Source organism: Neurospora tetraspora (genome assembly GCF_033439725.1).
Source record: "Neurospora tetraspora strain CBS 560.94 chromosome Unknown B0H65scaffold_6, whole genome shotgun sequence".
NCBI classification, from domain to species: Eukaryota; Fungi; Ascomycota; class Sordariomycetes; order Sordariales; family Sordariaceae; genus Neurospora; species Neurospora tetraspora.
Window position 1 is genome coordinate 2,311,547 of NW_026944388.1, and position 22,358 is coordinate 2,333,904.

The 22,358-nt window shown below is 54.6% G+C and overlaps 7 protein-coding genes across 7 annotated transcripts; 5 read left to right on the plus strand and 2 right to left on the minus strand.

The window, feature by feature from the left end:
* Positions 1-211: 211 nt before the first annotated feature.
* On the plus strand, positions 212-3,523 carry B0H65DRAFT_264728 (uncharacterized protein). The gene is made up of 2 exons (XM_062822671.1): positions 212-216; positions 285-3,523. The coding sequence occupies exon 2, from the start codon at positions 609-611 to the stop codon at positions 3,246-3,248; it is 2,640 nt and encodes an 879-aa protein (XP_062679544.1). The 5' UTR covers positions 212-216; positions 285-608; the 3' UTR covers positions 3,249-3,523.
* Positions 3,524-3,695: 172 nt separating this feature from the next.
* B0H65DRAFT_264733 (uncharacterized protein) lies at positions 3,696-7,254 on the minus strand. Its single transcript, XM_062822672.1, has one exon. The coding sequence runs from the start codon at positions 7,105-7,107 to the stop codon at positions 3,802-3,804; it is 3,306 nt and encodes a 1,101-aa protein (XP_062679545.1). The 5' UTR covers positions 7,108-7,254; the 3' UTR covers positions 3,696-3,801.
* A 642-nt stretch (positions 7,255-7,896) lies between these two features.
* Positions 7,897-8,873, plus strand: B0H65DRAFT_510713 (concanavalin A-like lectin/glucanase domain-containing protein; the record flags this gene model as incomplete). The annotated part of the gene is made up of 3 exons (XM_062828428.1): positions 7,897-8,576; positions 8,685-8,737; positions 8,824-8,873. 3 exons carry the CDS (start codon positions 7,897-7,899, stop codon positions 8,871-8,873), a joined length of 783 nt encoding a protein of 260 aa, XP_062679546.1.
* Positions 8,874-10,236: 1,363 nt separating this feature from the next.
* B0H65DRAFT_472983 (uncharacterized protein) lies at positions 10,237-13,461 on the plus strand. Its single transcript, XM_062827170.1, has 2 exons — positions 10,237-10,906; positions 11,246-13,461. Exons 1-2 carry the CDS (start codon positions 10,348-10,350, stop codon positions 12,997-12,999), a joined length of 2,313 nt encoding a protein of 770 aa, XP_062679547.1. The 5' UTR covers positions 10,237-10,347; the 3' UTR covers positions 13,000-13,461.
* A 207-nt stretch (positions 13,462-13,668) lies between these two features.
* Positions 13,669-16,254, plus strand: B0H65DRAFT_430326 (ATP-dependent RNA helicase drs-1; the record flags this gene model as incomplete). The annotated part of the gene is made up of 2 exons (XM_062824874.1): positions 13,669-15,423; positions 15,481-16,254. The coding sequence occupies 2 exons, from the start codon at positions 13,669-13,671 to the stop codon at positions 16,252-16,254; spliced, it is 2,529 nt and encodes an 842-aa protein (XP_062679548.1).
* An 816-nt stretch (positions 16,255-17,070) lies between these two features.
* B0H65DRAFT_264840 (uncharacterized protein) lies at positions 17,071-20,077 on the plus strand. The gene has a single exon (XM_062822673.1). It carries the CDS (start codon positions 17,471-17,473, stop codon positions 20,009-20,011), a length of 2,541 nt encoding a protein of 846 aa, XP_062679549.1. The 5' UTR covers positions 17,071-17,470; the 3' UTR covers positions 20,012-20,077.
* A 210-nt stretch (positions 20,078-20,287) lies between these two features.
* Positions 20,288-22,107, minus strand: B0H65DRAFT_472989 (uncharacterized protein). The gene has a single exon (XM_062827171.1). The coding sequence runs from the start codon at positions 21,783-21,785 to the stop codon at positions 20,661-20,663; it is 1,125 nt and encodes a 374-aa protein (XP_062679550.1). The 5' UTR covers positions 21,786-22,107; the 3' UTR covers positions 20,288-20,660.
* Between the last annotated feature and the right edge of the window lie 251 nt (positions 22,108-22,358).

Sequence of the window (22,358 nt, forward strand, 5' to 3'; positions counted from 1 at the left end):
ACAGACGTCTGGCTGCCTATAACAGTCAGCCAACGTCAGATCGATATCTCTCTTTGTGAGTCCAAACGACTTCGGCAAATACAATTTCAAAGCGGTACTTCCCGCCGTCCAGGTAACGTCATCGAAGAAATACGCTGTTCAGTTAACAGACCACAATGAACAAGTAGACCGTACACACCCTGAGTGCTTTCGATATTCTGCCCGTTGCATGCCTTGGTAAGACTCTTTCTCTGGCATGACCAAATGGTGGGCGGGTGAAGCTAACAATGTATTCTCGCATGTAGCGAATAATTTCTTTGTTCTGATCACGGCCAACAAAAAACCGACAGGTGAAAAGGACTCAAAGGCAATCTACCACAGGACGGCTGGTATACGAACAGCTCCAGTAAATTCCGACAATGCGATGTCTACCTGTACCCAGCACTATCGAGAATCAACTCGATCATGTTGGGATAAATACTCGAGAGATCCCTTTTTCTACAGAGTACGTCGAGGCACTCGAATATTCTAAAGCAAGCATCAAACAGCATCATCAGCTATTCACTCTCGATAACCTATTGACCATTCACTTTTGGAAACCCGAAAGACTTTAACGCAACGTCATCAAGATGCCCTGTCCCCAAGACTCCGACCGCAAGCATTCTTCCTCGTCACGGCCCTCTCACTCTTCTCGGTCGAAATCGACAAGAGATCATAGGGATGATAGAGATCGAGACGGAGAACGAGACAGAGAGCGAGAGAGAGACAGACACATAGACAGAGAAAGCGACAAAGACAGAGACAGAGACCGCCATCAACGCCACCGCGACCATTTCCCAGACCCCGACCCCCCTTCTTGCCTCCAAGGCGAAACCTCTCGTCCCAACCCCCTTTACCACAAGGCATTCCTTGACAAGGACAACAACCACCTCGTCTTGTCCCACGTTCAGTACCTCTACGAACCCTCAAAATACCCCGACCTAATCCGTTACGACTCCAGCCGGCCCCTGTCTAACCTCCTCCTCCGCCTCTGGGGGACCCCCTTTCTCGTCCTGGCCGACCTCCTCCAATACCCCCCGCCCAGTTCCTCCACCATCTGCCCCCGGTCGGACTGGCTGCGCGCCCAAGCCTGGTTTTTGGATGACGACAGAAACCCCCGCAAGCACCCGGTCTTTAAGTACCAGTTCTTGACGATGGAGAGCCTGAGCACCCTGCACGAGGACTTCATGGTTATGTTTTCCAGAGATATCCCGCCGTGGATTATGAGGAAGATGGATAACTGGCGGCCGTATTGCGAGCTTGGGGGCCATAATCAGCTGAATCATTATTTGCTGGGTTGGTGCTGGTTTTGGTTGCAGATGGAGGTGAGTCAGAGGGTGGATCGGGTGAGGGCGTTTTTGTTGGAGGAGGATTATGATAGGTTGAGGGCGAAGGATGGGAGGGATCGGGAGCGGGAGCGGGTTCGAAGGGAGATGGAGGAGGAGGAGGATGATGAGAATCCGTTCAAAAGGTTCGGGGTGAAAAAGGAGGAGGCGGTCAGGGAAGCCAGGGATTTTGTTGAGCGCATGTCTGGTATTGGGGCACTGTGGTTTCCGGACTCGGAAAAGAAGGGGAAGTTTGAGAAGTACTTCGGGGATGCGATACCCTCCAAGCGTAAGCTGTCCGGGGAGGGGAATACCAGAGAATACTGTGTTGCTTGCAACTTGTCAGTTGTGGCGGGCAGCGGGGAGGAGGTGTTGGCGGCGTTGTTGGCGAACATGATTGCGAGGGCGCCGTGCAAGAACGACAAAGATGTGGCGGAAGAGGACGGGGGGTTGCCGAGGTTATATCCACTGGTTGACACGTGGATTGAGAACCTGGGTGAGGAGAGGGCAAAGGTGGTCAAGGAAAAGGCGAAGAAGTTGGCCTTGACGCTTTTTACCATTCGGAAATATTTGAGGTGGAAGAAAACGCCTCAAGGGCGCGACAAATGGTTGTATACGGATCTCGGAACTGATCCGTATCATCCTTATGACATGAACTTGACGCCGAGCCCGTCTATAAGGATGATGAAGGCTGAGAGGGCTGTGAAGAGGGAGTGGGAGTGTTTTTGTAAGGGTGAAGACCCCCTTGACGAGGAGAAGGATACTTTGCCTGTGAAGGAGGAGACTGGCAGGTCGCGGTATCTGGAGCCAGTCCCTGAGGAAAGAAACTCCTCCACTTCACCCTCCCGTCATCTACCTCCTTCTTCATCCTCACGTCACCCTCCCTCCTCCTCCTCTTCTTCTTCCCACCGTTCTTCATCCTCCCTTCACCCTCCCCAATTATCTTCCCCCTCCCCCTCCTCTCGCCGCCCTCCCACTTCTTCTTCACCGTATTCCTCCCGAAACAGAGACCGAGAATCCTACTCATCCAAACACACCGTCCCCCTCTCCTTTTACAACCTCTCCAACAGCCAAGTCTCACCCGCACCCGCACCCAGCCGCGTATCCCGTACATACGGTACATATGGGTCCCCCAGGTACGAGATCACTGCCGTCCCAGTCCCAGTCCAAGGCACAGTCACAGTCCCAGGCACAGGCACCGCTCTCGTCCGAACCCGTGATTACCCCTCAGAAGAATGGGATAACTCCGACTCGGACAGTGAGTCGTTCGATGGCGAATTTGACGACGACGCTACCACGCTTACTTGCAATAGCTTTACCACTGTCACTGGCACTGGCAGTGATCGGAGAGTAACTAACTTGAGCAACGAAAACGACCAAGACAACGAGATCGAGATCATGTCCGTCGCGACGTGGAGTCACTTGAGTGCTGTGCCTGAGGCTTTGAATTTGAGAGGTCTCGGAGGTGGAGGAGGTAAATCTAAAAGAGAAGAAGCGGAGGCTCAGACCCAGAGGGAGCGGGAGCGGTATCGTAAGGAGCGTGAGAGGTACAGGCATGAAGGAGAGGAGAGTCTGGTGAGCAGTACCAGTCATGGCTCCTCACACCCATCTTCACAGCAACAACAACATTCCCGTTCGTCTTCTACAGATACTAGGGACTGGGCGAAGAACGGTGGTGATCGTGATCGTGATCGTGATCATCGTGACCGCGAGCGTTACCGTCACGAAGGAGGCGACCGTCATGGCGATAATCACCACCGTCATGGTACCTCATCATCATCTTCTTCATCTTCCTCCTCCTCTCGTAGACATAGAAGAGCAGACGATGATGCAGAGCTAACACGAACTGCTCTGAAACTACTGAGTATCAAGGACCATCTGCATCTGGCGAGAAAGAGACATTAAGGCGGAAGTGGTGGAGGAGGTGGAGGAAGAGAAGAAGAGGAGAGGAGAGGGAGTGGTACGTCTAGTTCTAGGAGGGACAAGGAAAGATGATCGGCGCCGGCGGTAAAGAGTTTCTTTCGTCTTTCATCGTTTCTTTTGTCTTTAATCCCGCGTACAGATGTGGATGGAATTAGGGGGATTTTGGGTAGGTATTTTCAATGTCATCCATCTGTTTGCAAGTTGTATGAGTACAGAGGTCCCTGTTTCTTAGTAACTATATCATTTGACAATCCCAACCTGACGTTGAAAATCCGATGCCCATCCATCCAATGTCGAGTGTGATGAGATACTTCTGTGATGCCAATCGTTGGCTTTCGCTTTACCTGCAGCATGATAGAAAAGCTTTGGTGCTCTCGCCTCATGTGCACGATGAGACCTCAACACATCGAAGGTGCCATATATCTGTATCCAGACAACCAGGGTATATTCTCCTAAATCTTTCATCACTCTATCTATAACCATGCAACCAACCTTCTATATACCGGTAACATGCCCAACAACCATCCATATTTACTTACTCCTTACCCTCCGCCCCATCCCCATCCTCCTCCTCATTCTCCTCCAACTCCCCATACAACTCCCTCAGCGCCGGCAAGAACCTCTCCGCCATCTTGAACTCGCCCAACTTGATCTTCATATAATCAAACGCGTACAATACCACCGTCCTGTCACCCTTTTTCTCCCCACCACTGACACTCTGTTCCTGCCTCTCCAACTCATCCAAAACAGGCGCCTGCATCTTCGGATACCTCTGACTAAAATGCGTCAACAACACCCTCCTCGCCCCCATTTTCCTCCCCACATCCAGCGCCTCGCTCGCAGTCGAGTGTTTCTTGGCCTTGGCTTCCCCAATAAGCTCATCGTCAAACGTGCACTCGTGGATCAACAAATGCGACCCCTTGCCGATTTGTGCAAAAGCATCCGAGGGCCGACAGTCCCCCGAAAAGGAGATTTTGAGACCAGACGGCCAGGTGAAAACGGCGGCGGTGGCGCCGAGACAGTGATCTACGAAACAGGCGTCGATGGAGGCGAGGCCGGTTTGGGATTCTAGGGCTTCTGAAGGGTTGCCGCGGAAGGAAGCGGGTTGTAAAGCGCAGAGGGTGCCCGGGAGCATGTTGAAGTGGTTGTTTCCTGGGCCGAGGTCGGCCGAGTGAGGGCCGGACGGGTCGTCGGTGGGTTTGCGGCCTGTGCCGATGAGGGTGAGGAATTTGATGTTGGACCAGTCGAGAGGTTCGACGTCTTTGTACTCGTGCAGGAAGCCGATGTATTTGGAGGTGGAGATGATGGTGAGCGGCTTGGGGGCCTCATCGGCGGGGAGAGCGGCGTTGGCGGCGGCGCGGCGGGCGAGAACGGAGGGGACGCCGAGGTGGTGGTCGGCGTGCAGGTGGGAGATGTAGATGGCGCGCAGGTCGCGGAGGATGGCGTCGGTTTCGGCGTAGCCGTACACGCGGCGGAGCTGGCCGAGGGTGTTCTCGCCGCAGTCGAACAGGTAGCTGCCGTAGCCGGGGACGCGGATGAGCGTGGCTGAGACGTTGCGGTACTTGGAGGGAAGGGCGGAGCCGGTGCCGAGGGTGACGATCTCGGCGTCCCGATTGGGAATGTCTTGCTCGGACTCGGCGACGCGGGCGGCGAAAGCAGGGTCGGAAACCTTCTCTTGCGCTTCGAGCGCCAGGTTGAAGGCCTTGGCGTGGGTGGAAGTGAGCTCCTTGATGGGCCTGATGGTGTTCATGAGAGCGTTGGCGAACTTGGGCTGGAATTCGACCGTAGGAGAGAGCAGTAGTCTTTCGCCGGGCTTGCCCAGCTCCGCAACAGATGCCAAACCCGCTGGTAAGGCCTCTTCCTGGTTGTTATGGTTGGGAATGGAGAAGCGGTCGGGGTCCATACGATGCATCATGATGGCTTTCCCAGACGCGCCCGCGAATGAGATAGTGTTGGGGTTCATTCCCTCACCGAGAACAATGTGCTTAAAGGAGTTGTGCTTCGCCATGAAGTCCTTCAGGCGGGAATCGTCCTTGACCTCTGGGCTAAGAATCCAGTAAAAAGCATCAATATGCTCCATGATCTCCTTGTTCTCCCACTCGGGCCTCCTGAGGAGACTATCGAGGAGATACTCGTAGCGGACATCGATGAGAGCAAAACCATGGCCAGGAATAGGAGGGTCCAAGACCATATCTGGGGTAACAACAGTTCCGTCCTCTGCCGTCACGCTCTCGCCCTTTGCAAGCTTGCTGAAGGTCCACTTGGGTAGGCCGTACTTGAGCGCGTTTGCAGGTTGGAACTTGCCTCGGCGAGCATGATTCTTGACAATGTAGCATGTAGAATCAAAGCAAGGGTCCGTAGGCGGCAACCGGTGGATGAGCGCACCAGGCCAAGGCTCCCTCACAAGCACCCTGATATCGGGAACGTTGGCGTCCCTCCCCGGCAATGGGCCCTTGTAGACTGTGATCTTGCCTTCATCGTCGCGAACAAAAATCTTGGCCGGCAGCTTGACCTTGTGTAGGGGCTGCTCTACAAGAGTGTCCGCCTTCCAGTCCGAGTCGAACATGTGCTTGATGATCGTCTGCATAAGAAGCCTGGTCTTCTCCTCGTCGTTCTCTAGCCCCGCCGGCACATCCTCCACAACCTCTCCGTCCTCTTCCTCCGCCACAGTCTCCATAGCCTCGGGCTCCTCCGAAGAGTTCAGCTTCCGCTTCCGCGGGTTCTGTGAGCCGGTACTGCTACTACGCGACCGGCTCTCCATGCCTGTGGCGACAAGGGGGATCTTCCAGACCTTGAGGTTCTCATCCTCATAGTCAGGCTCGCTGTTCTCGGGGTTTGCGGCCCTAGGATCGGCGCGGAGCTCATGAGCGTCGAGCGGGAAGCCCTTCCGGAAAACGAAGCGTCTAGCAGCAGCTAACATGTGCTCGAGGTTCTTGGAGCCGTGGATCTCGATGCGTTGAGGGCCGCCGTGGACGATATCTGGCTTGTTCTTCTTACGGCGAAGCCTGTTCTCCTCCTCCACTGCAGTCTTTGCGCTTATAATAACGTCGGCAACCGTAAGAATCATACCCAACAGGCCGCCCGTCGTTGCCCAGTCCGTCTTGCCCGTGAGGAAGATGTGCGACAGCTTCGCGGCGGGGATCTTGTGTTCGGTGAAGAGGCGCTGAGTGCCTTCGGACAGGTGACCGAAAACGTAACGGCGGTTGTCATAGTGGACGAGGAGGCATGCGCCCGGGGTGTCGGCCGTCGGCGCGGCGACGATCTGGACGTGACTGCGCATGGCGCCGTACTCGGGTTTTGCAGGCGCTGGAGGAGCTTCCTTTTTTTCTGGAGCAGGAGAAGCAAGGATGAAACGAGGTCCGTCGACCTGATAAGGGTAGAGCTTGATAGGGATGCGGCCGCGAAAGAAGTCGTCGGGGATCTTGGTGTGCTTCAGAAGGCCGTGATTCTTCCACTTTTGAAAGCCTCGGTGCGGCGAGAAGAGACTGTATTCGGAGAAGAGGTATTTGTTGCGAAGGAGTTCTCTAGCGACTGTCTTGGAGACCGAGTCTGGGATCTTGAACTTGGAAGGCCGATCTTTGCTCGAAAGCTTGACGACGAGAGGAGTAGTTGGCTTCGCTGGACGAGGATCTCGGGACGGAGTGGCTCTAGGATTCGAGCGTATTCTTGAGTTCGTGAAGGCCGGTGGATCTGCTGACGAGTCTGAAGATACTGTACAGTCTCTTGTTGAAAGACAACGTCTAAGCGATAGGAGCGAGGATGTGGTGGTAGAGAGTCGAGTCGGCAGCACGGTTCTTATCCTCTTTGATGCGGCAGCGACTGCAAGCTTCTTGTAATGCATGGACGAATTATACAATCATGGCCTCTGACCTGGGCATGTCGAGAGGGAATCGTCGAGTGGGAAATGTAGAAAAAAGACTTGTGTCACCCGGCGCGTGGAGGAGTCAATCGGCGTCGTGGGAACTTTTTTTGGTTTCATGAGGGAAAGTTGATATTGCGAATCTGCGGACAACTTTTTTCTGCCTGCCCGTTGGAGTCACTGCACGGCAGCGGCATCCCATTCGCGCCAACACCCCGCGAAGTCACCCGGTTCAGCGCCACCGCGGGGGATTTACAGGGGAGTGGTCCAGTACGTCAGGGCCCGAGCGGGAGGCGGTAGTCCAGGGTAGGTACTTAGTGTAGGTGGGCAGCAGCCATAGATAGGGTTAGGGTTGGCTGTTGGAGAGCAAGAAAGGGGTCCGATTTTGTGACACGAACATACGGATATTGAGTCAACTACTATCTATTAGAGTACAGTTTTTTTTTTGGCACATTTTTTCGTCCATGTGTATTGTTATCCGAAGAATGTCGTCATAGTGTGGCTGGTAGTTTAGGCTGAGGCCGAAGCTCAAGGCCGGTATGGTAACTTGAGTGAATGGTGGAATATCAAGATCATCCGTGATACGTTCCATCCTATAATCAATCCGACTTAATGGTAGCCCTCAAGAGTGTTGTGAGTGTCGAACAAGGCATGTTTGTTCAGTTAAAAGGGGGAGTAACCCCCAAAGAACTCCGGCCGAACTCGACAAGTCTTTACCAACTCGCTCAACTCTCCAGGAAAACAGCGGCTCCAACAAAGGAACTCACCAAGATGAAGTCCATCCACCACCCCCTCCCCCTTCTCCTGAAAACCCTCACGATCCTCTGTCTCTTCCCATCCACCTTGGCCTCATCCAAGACCCTCCTAATTCCCTCCATATCCTTCAACTCCACCACCACCTTCAACACCTACTGGTCCCTCAACTACCCCTGGGGCACCGACCACAACGGTGCCGCGCGCATGTCCCCATCCCAAGTCACCACGTCCTCAGACGGCACCACCTTAAACCTAACCGCCCACCGCGTCACCGGCCAAAAACCCGCCACCCACGGCGGCAAACAGATCCCCATCAAATACCTATCCGGCGCCATCCACGCCAAGCAGCACTTCACCATCACTTCTTCCAGCGCTGTAACAGGCTACGACTTCTCCGCCGAGTTCCGTGCCCCCGTTGCCAAGGGAACGTGGCCTGCGTTTTGGCTGACGGCTGTGAATGGATGGCCGCCGGAGATTGATATGGCGGAGTGGAAGGGGAGTGGGAAGATTAGCTTTAACACGTTTAATACTAGTAGTCAGGTTATGGCGAGGGATGTGCAGTATGGAAGCGAGAAGGAGTGGCATAGGGTTGTGTGTGAGGTTAGGAAGGATATGAGGAATGGTGGGAGTGGGAAGGATGTGGAGGTGAGGTTTTGGATGGATGGGAAACTGGTGGTGACGCAGTGGGGGAGGGGGTATGTTGGGCAGGCGCTTTATTTGTGAGTTTTGAGAGGGTTCTTGTTGTCGAGGTGAGGTTTCTCTCGTTGTCGGTTCGGTTGCTGACTAGGAGGATGATATTACAGGATCATTAACCTCCAGATGGAAGGGTCGTCGGGTTCGCCTGGTCCTGAAGCGGGTAAGTCAACAATTTCTCCTCTCTCTTCGCTGTAGTGATGAAAGAACTTGATCGTATCAACTGGTACTTTGCTGACCATGACCCAGACACTTTATATCAAGTTCGGAATCTCGAGGTCTGGAGTTATGGTGACTGAGAAGTGAGAAGAGGAGTTGTCTCTTCGACGAAGAGAATCTGAAGTGGTCCAAAATTTGATGCACGCAGGTACCCTGGTATTTAGCACGAGATGAAAAGGATGGCTTTGATGGTCGACGAACAGCTTAACTGAATAGGAAAATATTTGTTCATCAGTGGAGTTTCACCCTGGCATGCCTGTCCGTCGCGTGGACCGCTGTCATCAGAACCCGGCGCTAAAACTAGCGATACTTTGCACGTGTTCGTAAAAGTTTCTCCTGGGAAGTTGTCAGATCTTCGAAATAAAGAAAACATGATCACTTTCTTCCTCCATTGGGGACTTGTCCGGGGAAGTACCTGATTGTGCCTGTGATGTTGATGGTGTCAGTTGTACAGACGGGAGGGAGCCAGATGATGATGCAGGTGTCGCCTTAACGGCTGTAGGGCTGAATACGCCATCTGGATGTGCTGTATGTAGTCCCTGGAAGAGGAGCACATAAGCGCGGCAGAAACGTACACAACCGCCGGAGCGGAGTACATATGTATCAACGAGCAGCGTCTATCAGCTGACGTGCATACTGCTGCCCCGTCGTCCGTATCATCAAGTTCCAGAACCTCTCAAGGAGAACCGGAACGTCGTCTTCGGGAACGGAGAATATTTGTGGAGTTGGGTTCCCGTTTCCTGTTGAGATCTTGACTCCTTTTCAGTCATCAAGGCTTCCAATCAACGGCCTCTATAGACGCGGAGAAGGCGCTAGTGCCGCTTTCCAACGTTTAGCGCACCGTTCGTCGTAACTCGATAGGAGCTCTCGACGATACTGCGTACCGAGAATCATCATCTCATTGCTCCGGAAGCCAGAGGAAAACGACACTGCCTACCAATACCGCGGAATCGTAAAGATACGGCCATGTGCCCATGGTTCAGTCTTGTCTGAAAGTCTTTGTGCGACCTCCCTATGTAACGTCACCGTAATCTTCTTTCTGGCGCTGGTCCGGAGTCATCAGCGAGGCGTTGACCAATCGACCTAGGCTCGCCAGGCCATCGAAAAATATGACCGATCTGGTTCAGAGCCTGGATAGGATGGTTATATGAATCTTGAAGTTCCCAGAGACAAGGAGGAAGGTCGAATAAAGAAAGAAGAGACTGAAGGGTAATTGAAAACGGGTTGAGCTGCTCACTGTCTAACTGTCTCACTGTCACAATTGTCTTGCAGACCACGATGATGATTGAGGCTGTGAGCTGAAGGGTTTCAGGGGCGCATGCATGATTCTCGAGTTTGTCGAACCAAAGTCCAAACCATGAGCCAACATGTCCACCGGAGTGTGGCAGGGCGCTTGGCTTGCATTCGAACTGTGTGCAGTGAAAGAGCCAAAGAGAGTTTTTCGTTTTTGGGACTGGAAGGTTGAAGTCTAGCGGCATCTGGCGCCAAAGAGCGGGAGGCCGGGAGCCCCCTGTCATTTAGCCCACATCCCGTCAGGCCTGGCTTGTGGTCTGAATGCAACTGAAGAGAGAAGGAACAACCCAAAGTGCCCATCCAGTCTTTGCCTCTGTCAATCTCACCTTCTCAACTTTCAACTCAACTCGCCAGTCCAGTTTATCGATCCGGTCACTCGTTCACACAACCCCTAGTCATTCGTTCTCGGCCTCTTGTTCTTGCGTATTTTGCCATCACCACTTCGTCCAACAACATCGAATCCGCGTCCACTCAGCAGACATCAATGAATTCGCAGCAAGAGAGATTCGCTTTGTTCGCTTGGCCACGGTGATGGCGACGGCATCATCATCTCGACAGACGCCGGCCACCTGGAACTGGAGTGCGACGACGCTGAAAACGACGAGATCAAGACCTCATCTCTTGGTGTTGCTCACGCTGCTCATCATTCCCTCATTTCTGTCTGCGGGCACCGCAAGCGCACAATGTGGAGCCGACTTTGGATTTCCCACGGAGAAACTGCGAGTCTTCTCTCTGGACACCATCAACGTCACATATACTTCGACCTTTAACAAGCCGAGTCTCGCCTGTTGGTGTGGCACTTCAACCGAGAAGGAAAAGAGTGAGTGTTCACAAACATTGAAGAATGGTTGCTTCCACTTCCGCTCCCGTCGCTTTGCACAATGTCACCGCTCCCGCCCATGTGCAAGACTGCAAGCCCCCCCTCTTCCCCATCTTCCAATCTCCCCACAGCACTTTCGGCTCCCGCTGCACCAAGCCCTGCAAGCCCCGGTGCCCCTCAAGATGCCCAGCCCTTTGGGTCACAGGTCGCTTCTCAACAACCAAGTCGAATCGCTCTCCCCTTTAACAAAGCAACCCCAACCAGCAGGAGACTGATGGCGGCATTGCGATCGCAGCGGAGGTTGTTGCTGACAGACAGACTGACCTCTCCCTTTCACAGAATTCACGGTCGACCATGCAACCCCTGGTAATGGAACCACTTCCTTTCCATTGAGTTTTTCTTCGACATATCCTTGCTGGTTCGAGCTTCAAGCCGATTCTGGCGATTGCAGAGCCGAAAGCCCAAAGTTCTTCATTTTCGCCAAGGACCGCGATCCCGACAGTCGTCCTCCGGCCACCATCGGCCCCAGCGCAACCATCATCGCGACTCAATCTGCCATTGGTACTGCGACCGAGCAGCCGAATCTCGGTACCCTACCGCCATTCGCCGACGTATCCTCTACCGCATCCCCAGGCCCTCCGCAACATCCCGACGACCACTTTGCCCTCGGTGCTAGAATCGCCCTGGGTGTTGGAATCACACTTGCTTGCATCGGTGTGGGTGCCATGGCCGGCTTCTTGTACTTTAGGCGCCGGAAGAAACAACAGCAGGCCGAGCTGGCCAACGCCATCGCCGAGCATGAGTATAGACAGGGAAGGAGGGGTCCCGAGAAAAAGATATTTGGCGGATTTTCGTCGTCGTCGAAAACGTCGTCGGATGATCCTCTATACGATACGGTTCAGCCAGTCTTTGACGGATATCCTGGATCAACAGGCTATGATGATGTACGGTCAAACGGTTCCAGCGATGTGTACGGCCATTCTCCGGTGATGCCCCATTCACCTTCATGGTCATACAACCAAGGATTTCTGGGTCACGATGCTGCGACAGGAGCTGCGCGGGAGAGGAGTACGGAAAGAGGAGGACTCGGAGTCGGCCTTGGAGTGACGGAAAACCTGAGCATCACCGGACGAGAACTCGAAGCTGCCCGCGCAAAAACTGTCCAGCCAATCCCTACGTCATACGGACCGAACCCCGTCACTCCCACTCCCACGCTAACGCCGCGGGCAAGTTCCAGGGGAGACCTTAACGCACGCGCTGCTGCCGACTCGATCTCCCTCGACAGCCGGCTTGGAGTACCCCCTATGCCTCCAATGCCCCAGCTACCTGCGGCCTCCGCAGCACCTCTCGGGGGCTATTACCCCGATTACAACAACTACGAACAGTACACCATCCCTCCTCCAACTGAAGCTCCAACTCCGACGCCAGTTCTTCCTCTCATTCCAGTTCCAACTACGTTCCCACACCCGAACCCAACAACCTCACAATCCCAACGACCAGGACCCCCGTTAATCGTCTCGTATGGACCCAACCGGGTAACGCCCACGCCAGCTGTATTTTCGCCTACCGTACCTCCCGATGAGTCCATGATTGAGAAACCACCCCGAGGAGTTGAATTACAAGCCGAGCCCGCATCTCCGATCGAAAGGAGGCATCCATGGGAGGATATTGATCTCCCAAGCGCCAGCAACAACGGTCCCCTACCACCATACGCATCGACAGAGGAGTACGCTGCAATGGAAAGCGGCGCGATCCGTAAGCTGGAGGAGCCAAGGGCGCATGCTGAGCTGCCACCAACCAAGGATGGCTATTACCATTCTACATACGACATTGTTGAGCACGAACTGCCGGGTAACGGGTATCAACGAGACCCTCTCTACCTGCAAGGTGGGCCATCCGCGTCAGGACGTGGTAGGGATATCGATGAGCAAAAATTCCTGTTGGATGATGTTGAGATGGCGCACTTGAAGGCGCAGAAAGAACGAATACGCGCCGAGATGAAGAAGAAGCAGAAGCAGAAGGAGACTTATCAGCATGATCAGGGGCAGGATCAGGACTTACCTGTAGCGTCGGCGAGCTTCTCCACACGGTAACACTGGGGAGAATGTGTCGGCCCATGTGAAGGGAAGATACGCCGCGGGCAACTGACATTAGGAGGCGAAAGTTTGAGGATTGGCATTATACCATTGGCAAGGTGTCTGGCGTTTATTTTGGGTATGAACGGGGCAGATGACTCTTCTGCATTATCATCACATAGCACGGGCTGGTAATCTGCGTTAACAATGACAGATCATATGCTCTGGATATATACAACCATAGTCCTATTGTTGTAAGGAAGAAGTAGGCCTTGTTCTGTTCACAACTGCATGTTGGATGTTTTTCTAGTGATTCGATATTTTCAGAGTCTCCAAAGCCCAGCTTGAAATCGTCAGGGCCTTTTTTTGTACAGTAGTGGTACGTACTCCGTACCTGTGACCCCTCAGCTGCCGACCAGCTGCCACTGATAAGGTCTCCCAATCCTCCAATCATGTTGACCGCCCGGCAGAAAAAGTTACCGTTGGGACATGCTTCCCAAATTTTTGTTTCCCTTCGTTCTACGGCGGAGGAAGAGACGAAAAAAAGACCCCACCGAACTGCTATCAGTTGTACAATCTCGACGATTCCACCAATTCCCATTCAGCATTGAAGTTCCCGTCGTTCTTTTCAACACAACACCACAGCACAAACAACGGCACCAGACCGTTGAAACAGCATCCATCACAATGGCGCCCTCCCAAAAGCGCAAAGCGATCGACGACGATTTCATCCTCACCATCTCCGACAATGAAGATAACATCCCACTAGAAGAGGAGCAGGAAGTCGTACCCAGGAAGAAAGCCAAGACGGCCGAACAATCGAACAAGCAAAAGAAGAAGAACAACAAGAAGTCCAAGAAACAGCAACAGACCGAAGATGACGACGACGAAGCCGCAGAAACAAAAGAAGACGACGCAGCCGACCTCGGCATCTGGGGCTCCAAAGACGAAGACGACGGCGCCATGGACACCGAGTTCCAGTTCGTCGTCGACGGCCAGAACGAAGTCGACGCCGAGTTCGACGGCTGGGGGTTCGAGGGCGCGCACAAGGGTGGCGTGAAGGGCGCTGGCGCGAACGGGGATAAGAAGCCTGTGGATATCGATGAGATTATTAGAAGGAGGAGGGAGAGGAAGGCTGCTAAGGAGGGGAAGACTACTACTGCATCAAAAGAGGAGGATAAGATGGAGGTTGATGGGGATGATGAGGAAGAGGAGGACGACATGGAAGAGATTGATGTGGATTTGGATGATGATGAGGAGGGCGTGTTGGCTGATGATGCTTTTGGTATGGGTGTTGGGTCTGATGTGGAGGAGGAGGAGGAGGAGAAGCAGGATGCGAAGATGGGGGGTGTTGATGGGGAGGATGAGGAGGATAGTGAGGGTGAAGAGGGGGAGAAGAAGGAGGGAAGCGATGAGGAAGAGGAGGGCGATGCGTCGGATGATGACTCGGTTGCTACGGCCGTCGAGCATCCTGATGATGTGCAGTCATCGGATGATGACGAAGAGGGTATCGATGAGGAGGAAGAGGCTAAGATGAAGGAGTTCTTTGCGCCTGAGGAGGAGAATCAGCCCAAGAAGAAGGGCGAGATGTCTTCGTTCCAGGAGATGTCCCTCTCGCGCCCCATCCTCCGCGGCCTTACTTCCGTGGGCTTCACCAAGCCTACGCCCATTCAGGCCAAGACCATCCCGATCTCGCTCATGGGTAAGGATGTCGTCGGTGGTGCCGTCACCGGTTCCGGTAAGACGGCCGCCTTCGTTGTTCCTATCCTCGAGCGTCTCCTCTACCGCCCCAAGAAGGTTCCCACCACCCGCGTCGTTATCCTTACACCCACCCGTGAGTTGGCTATCCAGTGTCACGCTGTCGCTGTCAAGCTCGCCAGCCATACCGACATCAAGTTCTGTTTGGCGGTCGGTGGTCTCAGTCTGAAGGTGCAGGAGGCCGAGCTCCGCCTGCGCCCGGATGTGGTCATTGCCACTCCCGGTCGTTTCATCGATCACATGCGCAACTCCGCCAGCTTCGCCGTCGACACCATCGAGATTCTCGTCCTCGATGAAGCTGATCGCATGCTTGAGGATGGTTTCGCCGACGAGTTGAACGAGATTCTCACCACCCTTCCCAAGTCCCGCCAGACCATGCTGTTTTCCGCTACCATGACCTCGACTGTCGACAAGCTCATTCGCGCCGGTCTTAACAAGCCGGTGCGCATCATGGCTGATTCGCAGAAGAAGACTGCCGGTACGCTTGTTCAGGAGTTCGTCCGTCTGAGACCCGGTCGCGAGTCGAAGAGGGAGGGTTATCTGTTGCACATCTGCAAGACGCTCTACACTGAGCGTGTTATTATCTTCTTCAGACAGAAGAAGATTGCGCACAAGATGAGAATCATCTTTGGTCTATTTGGATTGTCGTGCGCCGAGTTGCACGGTAGCATGAACCAGGCTCAGGTATGTTTACGATTTACGGCACTCGAGATGAATGAATGATACTAACAGAAACTACAGCGTATTCAAAGTGTCGAGGACTTCAGAGATGGCAAGGTCAACTTCCTCCTCGCCACCGATCTTGCCTCTCGTGGTCTTGATATCAAGGGTGTTGACACCGTCATCAACTACGAGGCTCCCCAGACCCCCGAGATCTACGTCCATCGTGTTGGTCGTACAGCTCGTGCCGGCCGCAGCGGTACCGCTATCACCCTGGCTGCCGAGCCCGATCGCAAGGTCGTCAAGGCTGCCGTCAAGTCCGGCAAGTCTCAGGGCGCCAAGATCAGCAGTCGCATCATCGACTCCGCGGTCGCCGACAAGTGGCAGGCCGAGATCGACGACCTGGAGGACGAGATTGAGGAGATCATGCAGGAGGAGAAGGAGGAGAAGCAGCTGCAGAACATGGAGATGCAGGTCAAGAAGGGCGAGAACATGATCAAGTACGAGGACGAGATCAGCTCGAGGCCCAAGCGCACGTGGTTCGAGACGCAGGAGGACAAGAAGAAGGCCAAGGCGGCGGGCCGGGCCGAGCTCAACGGCGTCAGGGACAAGCTCAAGTCCAAGAACGAGGGCAAGTTGAGTAACAAGGACAGGAAGAAGCTCGACACCATGGCGGAGCGCAAGCAGGAGAGGACGTACAAGAAGGGCAGCGCCGAGAGAGCCGGTAAGGGCGCGGTGCTGAACCTCAAGAAGGTCGTCAAGAAGGCGGGCGTCAAGAAGGTGGGACGGTCTGCTGGGCCTAAAAAGAAGGGCGGTAATGGTGCTAGGGGTGGTAAGGGCAAGAGCAGGAGGTAGATGTGAGAGTTGAGAGTTGAGATGGTGTTGGTGTGTGGTTGTTAAGTTTTTGAATGTAATTGAGTTCAAGCTAGTATATGCTGTTGATACCCGGATGGGCAAAAGAATAAGAAACTGTCTGTTGATGTTATCTACTTTTTCATTGCAAAGAGTCGTGATCATATTGAGGTGAGACTGCGGCTTCACATGAGAGTCGATTGGGTGTGGAGTCGCGGATCAGGGGGCCTTGCGGAGAGCTCGACTGACCCACCCAAAAGCTGGACCCTGGTGTCATGGCAGGGACGGGTGACGTAAACGGAAGGGATTTGTCTCTTGCCATGTCTCTTGACAACAGGCAGCTGCACTTGACTTTTTCCTCCGACAATCCTTCCACTTTTTCGACTTCTTGGCTCTTCACTTTCTGTTTGCGCGTGTGAAAAGGCAGCCACAGATCATTAGACTGACAAGCTTCAGTCCAGGGCGGCGGTCAACTGCCACCAGCTCAGCATCTCCAGCCTACATTTCTCAACCTCTTATATATCCACACTTCACCCTCTCTTCACATCACATACTTCAGCAACCCGGTCGCTCCATTTTGTCGCTACCACCCAACTACCGAATCGAACAAAGCCGCAACAGCGCAGGTCGCCTCAATCCCCGTATCCCTGACCGAACAATTCCCTCCCAACGAGCCGTCCTTCAAGCCTTGGTTCTCCCAACCAAGCAAGGCTTCGGAGGCAACCCAACATCCACGAAACTGGCTCTCTTCCCCTTCTTGCGACGCCTCTTCGGCCCTCGCGCACACACCCGATCGACTCTCGTCCGATACCTCTTCCCCTCGACCGTCCGCGACCGATACCGCGAACACCTGTTCAACTTTCGCCACCGAACCCTTCCGCGTCACAAGGTCCGACTACAAAGTAGGATATACCGGTTCATCCTAGAGAGAAGGAGGAAGAAACAGGCGGGTGGGAGATTGGTGGATATCATCCGCCGCCAGAGCCGGCGGTTGGTGTATGGGACGGGTAGTGGTGGTGCCGGCGTTAGGAAGAGTATTGGTATAGGTAGTGCGAGCGGTGGCGGACTCGGCCCGGGACTTGTTGGGAGGAGGTCTTTGACTTGGAAGCAACAACGGTTACTCCGAGATCGACAAGACACAAGCGACACGAACACGAACGGCGGACCCAACAACGACGCCCAAGCCCAAACGCCCAAGCGCAACACCGACGACGACAAGATGACGTCCCCATACACCCACGGCTACACGGGCCAGTACGGCGCCAACGAACCCCCGCGCGAACCCGGTTCCCGCCGCCGAAAACTCGCCGCCATGGCCGGAAGCGTCTACCGCGCCGGCGTAGCTGCCGCTTCCGAGATCCGCGAGCAATATAGCCAAACGCGCCTGACGCGCGACATGGGCGATGGGTCGCCAGAGCAGGTGCACATCCCCGGCGCGTTCCCGGAGGTGCCTATCATCCATAAAGGCGAAGAGCAGTTGATCTTGTTTCCTTCGTACGCAAAGAGGCACGTCAAGGGTTCGCAACTGCCTAGGCGGCCCACAGATCCGGGTGGGAATCCGTACGGCACACCGAATGGTGGAGGGAACGGCATTGGGCCGGGTGTAGATGAACGCGATTATTGGACGGCGGAGTGGAATAGGCATGAGGATGAGAAGGCCGTGGTGGATGTGGATATTAGAGGGTGGATATACATGCCGCCTAGAGGTCCGATGTCAAGGAAGAATCGGATGGTATTGGGAGTCGCGAGGAGGTTGAGTGGGTTACCGCAGGCTGCGGCGCCGCAGGCTGGTGCAGGACCGCAGCAGGGAGGTGACTTAAGGAGGGCAGTCACTGATCTGGAAGGGCTTGGGGAGGAGGAAAGGATTGCGAAGGAGGCGAGGGAGATTGAAAGGAGGGGACAGGGCGAGAAGGAGGCGGCCACCAGGGGAGAGTACAGCGAGCGACCTAGGGTTGATGATATGGACGATGGGTTCGGGGCAATGAGGCAACGGCGCTCGCCATCGCCGCCGAGTCCGACGGCACCGGCGAGGACGAACTCGGGCTTGGGGGCGTTTCCTTCGGAGATGACGGAGGCGGAGTTGGCGGCTGCGAACGCGAATCTGAATGCGCGGTTGGCACCGTTCATGGCTACGCCGCTGGTTGGGTTGCCCATCACACTCTTCTTCTACAACGACCAGCGGTCCAAGTCTAAGACGGTTGAGACTAATGCGTCAGGTCACTTCATTGCTCGCGTCCCGTTGGACTTTGTACCGACACACTTCCGAGTGCTGGCCAACGAGAATATTTCAACCACTCAGCCCGTCGAGGTTATCGAGCCCAGGGGAGTCAGTCTGATCAGCGACGTTGACGACACCATCAAGCGGTCGAATATCAATGGTGGCGCCAGGGAGATCTTCAGGAACACATTTGTCCGGGAACTGGGAGATCAGACCATTGACGGAGTCAAGGAGCTGTATACTTCTCTGCACAAGATGGGCGTGAAGCTACATTATGTCTCCAACAGTCCGTGGCAGCTGTATCCCGTCTTGGCCACCTTCTTTCACAAAGCCGGGCTACCTCCTGGCTCGATAGACCTGAAACAGTACAGTGGTATGCTGCAGGGTATCTTTGAGCCAGTTGCCGAAAGGAAGAAGGGCACCCTGGAGAGGATATTACGCGACTTTCCTGAAAGGAAGTTCCTCCTTGTGGGAGACAGCGGAGAGGCCGACTTGGAGGTATACACCGATCTGGTGCTGGCTTATCCCGGCAGGATATTGGCCGTGTTCATCAGAGATGTTACCACCCCCGAGCAAGTGGACATGGGGTATTTCACCTCGAACATGCAGGCCACGGACAGAAACAATGGACTTGAGAGGAGCGACAGCAGTAGGAGGAGGGCGCAGACTATGCGGGCTGCTACGACCACGAACGCTAGAGATCAGCCGGCGCCGCCACCGAGACTTCCACCACGTTCATCTCCTCAGCCTAGGGGGCCGGTCATGGGCGATTTGATCGATCTATCCGATGACCCCCCTCAGCCGAAACATGACCCCCGAAGCAGCAGTCTCAACGTCATGCACGGGAGTAAATCAACAAGTGACATCCCGCAAAGGAAAGGCCCGCCACCACGTCCCGCCAAACCCACAGCACTGCGCAGTTCACCAGCAGAAATCAGTACCGGCGGTGCTCCTCCCCCTTTGCCACCAAAACCTCGCGAATCTCCCCGGCCCAGCACTTCGCTTCAGAACACTTCCGCGCCAGGATCAGGATCAAGAGGTCCCGCCCCTCCCCCTCCACCACCCCGTCGCACCAGCACCAGCACCGCCAACTTTTCCCAGCCCCAGTCGCAACAACCACCCCTCCCGCCACCTCGCCGCGTCCAAACCACCAACTCCTCCAATTACGACTCCGACACAGACGAATGGGGTCTTCCCCTTCCCCTCGAGAATCGTGCCTTGGGCAGTAGTAGCGGTAGTCGCTCCAACACCTTCCTCCCCGTTCGCCCCGCTACTTCTTACGATACCATGAATGGACTCAACGGGGCGTCTGTATATGCCACTGGTAATACTGCTTCAGGAGGAGGTGGTGCAAACTCGCCGGTGAACAAAAAGTTGGAGATTTGGCTGAGACGGCTGGCGGAGGCGCATGAGCTGTTGGAAAAGCAGGGGGTGAAGTTGTATACGTGGAGAGAGGGGAGGGATGTGGTGGCGGAGGCGGAGGGGATTGTTAGAGAGGCGATGAGGGGGTTTAATCAAGGGGTGGGTGGGAGGAGGTCATAGTGTGATGGCTGTCTTGGTAGCTATGGAGATGTTAGGGAGGTGGAGGAGGTTATTTGGGATGCGGATTTGTATCTTTATGGGGATGGAAAACGGGGTAGTAGGGGTAGGAAGTGGTTTAGTTTGGGCAGGTCTCATACACAGTAAGCATATCCATCGTTATGGTAAGGATAGGAGGAGGGCAAGGTGGTCCACAGGTGTTGTGGGAAATATGTTAGGACGTTGAGGGTAGGGCAGAGAGGGATGATTGTGAAATCATTGGTAGAGCATGGAAGGGGTTGGTTTATTGGTAATAGACAAATCCTTCTTTTTTTTCTGATAAGCGGATACATAAAGTTGCTTTGTGATCACTCTTCGATGTCATTCAACACCCAGTACGAGATGATGACGAGTGATCCCCATCGAAGACCAGCAGAACCAGCGACGAGCACCTGGAAAACACCCAGCAAGTATTTCTGCTAAGCCATATCCCCCAACTGCTCGTTGCTGGCTCTGCCACCCCTTTGACGGGGATCAACCGCCATCTTTCCCCCATACCTAGATTGATCACGTAACGACAACCTATACCCTCAGTTTCAACAAACAAGCCCAGCCATCCATCCCTCTCCCTATCTTCACCCCATCACCCTACGGTCCGTCCGTCCCCATTCACTCACTTCTCCTCCTTTTTCGCCTCCCTCTCCTTCTTGAGTCTCTCATACCCCTCCACCCCCCCAACATCCCTCTCAAAATCCGGTCTCGGAATCTCCAACCCCTCCCTAACCACTCCATACGTGATCCCTCCCAGCCTAGCCAAAGGTCTATACTCGCCCCCCAAATCCATCTGATTCCGCTCCTCATTCACAAGCCCCTCCTGAATCCAAAACCTCGTTCCCTCCACCACCACCAACGTCGTCCCCGCCCCCTCCCCCGGCTTGGACTTGGATTCAAACTCCTTGACATGGACCAACTTACACTCCACCGCAAACCCGGCCTCTTTGCACCTCGCCGCTTTCACCGTCTGGACATCATACACGGGCGTCAACCCCGAAACAACCCACTCGGACACGCCCAAAGGCGCGTTGGTGCTGCAAGCGTTGGCGGCTTCGATGAATGACGGTGAGGAAATTATGTTGATCACGCACTCGCCTGTTTCGTGCAGGATCCGCAGAGTATCCTTGGCGCGATGAGCGGGAGAGAGGGGGGAGGCGAAGCCCAAGGTGAAAAGGGGCGGGTCGTGCGAGATTACTTGGAAGTAAGAGAAGGGAGCCAGGTTTTCCGTGAGGCCGTCGGAAGAGCGCGTGGAGACCAAGGCTATGGGGCGGGGGACGATGGCGGAGATTAGGAGTTTGTAGTTGAATGCGGGGGGACGGCCGGAGGTGTAGGGGTCGATGACGATGTGCTGCTGCTCCTCGGACGAGGAAGAAGAGGACTTGTCGGGGGTGGTAGAGGTAGAAAGCGAGTTCGCGCCCGAGCCGTAGGTCCAATCTGGTTGGGGGGTTTGGACGTAGGTGAATTTGGGAGAGGGGTCGAAGGCGGGACGAGAGGCTTCGACGGCTTTGAAGTCGCCGTGCGGGTTGCGTTGGAGGACCTTTTCGAAGGCGGCGGTCTTTTCGGCGGCGGTTGGTTCGGTGGCCATTTTGACGACGGTTTTTTGGTGTCCTCGTCGTTTTTGTTGGAAAGTTGAGGTTCGGTTGATGACTGAGGTCAGGCCTGGCGACCTGATGAGGTGAGGTTGTGATAAAGTTGAAGGTCTAATAAACTTGGTTGCTGATGTGAGAACCTTGGAGGTCGGCATGAATGCCCAATCGGGAAGGATCCTCAAAGGCGATAAGGCGAGGTCGAGCGAGGACGAGGAGGGGTTGACGACCAACGGCTTGGTTCCACGGGAATGAGAAGTGGGAACGGGAGTTTCGTTCGGTGATACGCTTGAAGTGTTTGTAAGATGTGTGTAAGCCGAAGATTGGATATCGTCCTCCGTCTGCGAGATAGCGCTGTGGTCTTCAGTAGGTCTGGTTTGTGTATGGTTGCTTACACATAAAGAAGAGGAAATCCTGATTTATATAAACACCATGAAATAAATCCCATTATTAAGCCGCGATCAACAAAGTGTTCCTGCCGAGTTGCCCATCATGCCAATCATCCCAAGACCCCCATCTCGGCATTCGGCGGAAAGATCTGGGTCTGCGGGGGAAAGCGGGGATAGCGCGGCACCTATTCCGCTACTGATGATTGCCGGGGTCCACGCAAGGCCGGGATCTAGCATCGGCTGCTGGGGCCGGCGCCGAGGTTCCGGACGACGTACTGTGTTCGGCTTGCACCGGCCGGAAATCCCCTGAGAAAGTAAACAGAGGACAGTCGCAAGTGCAAA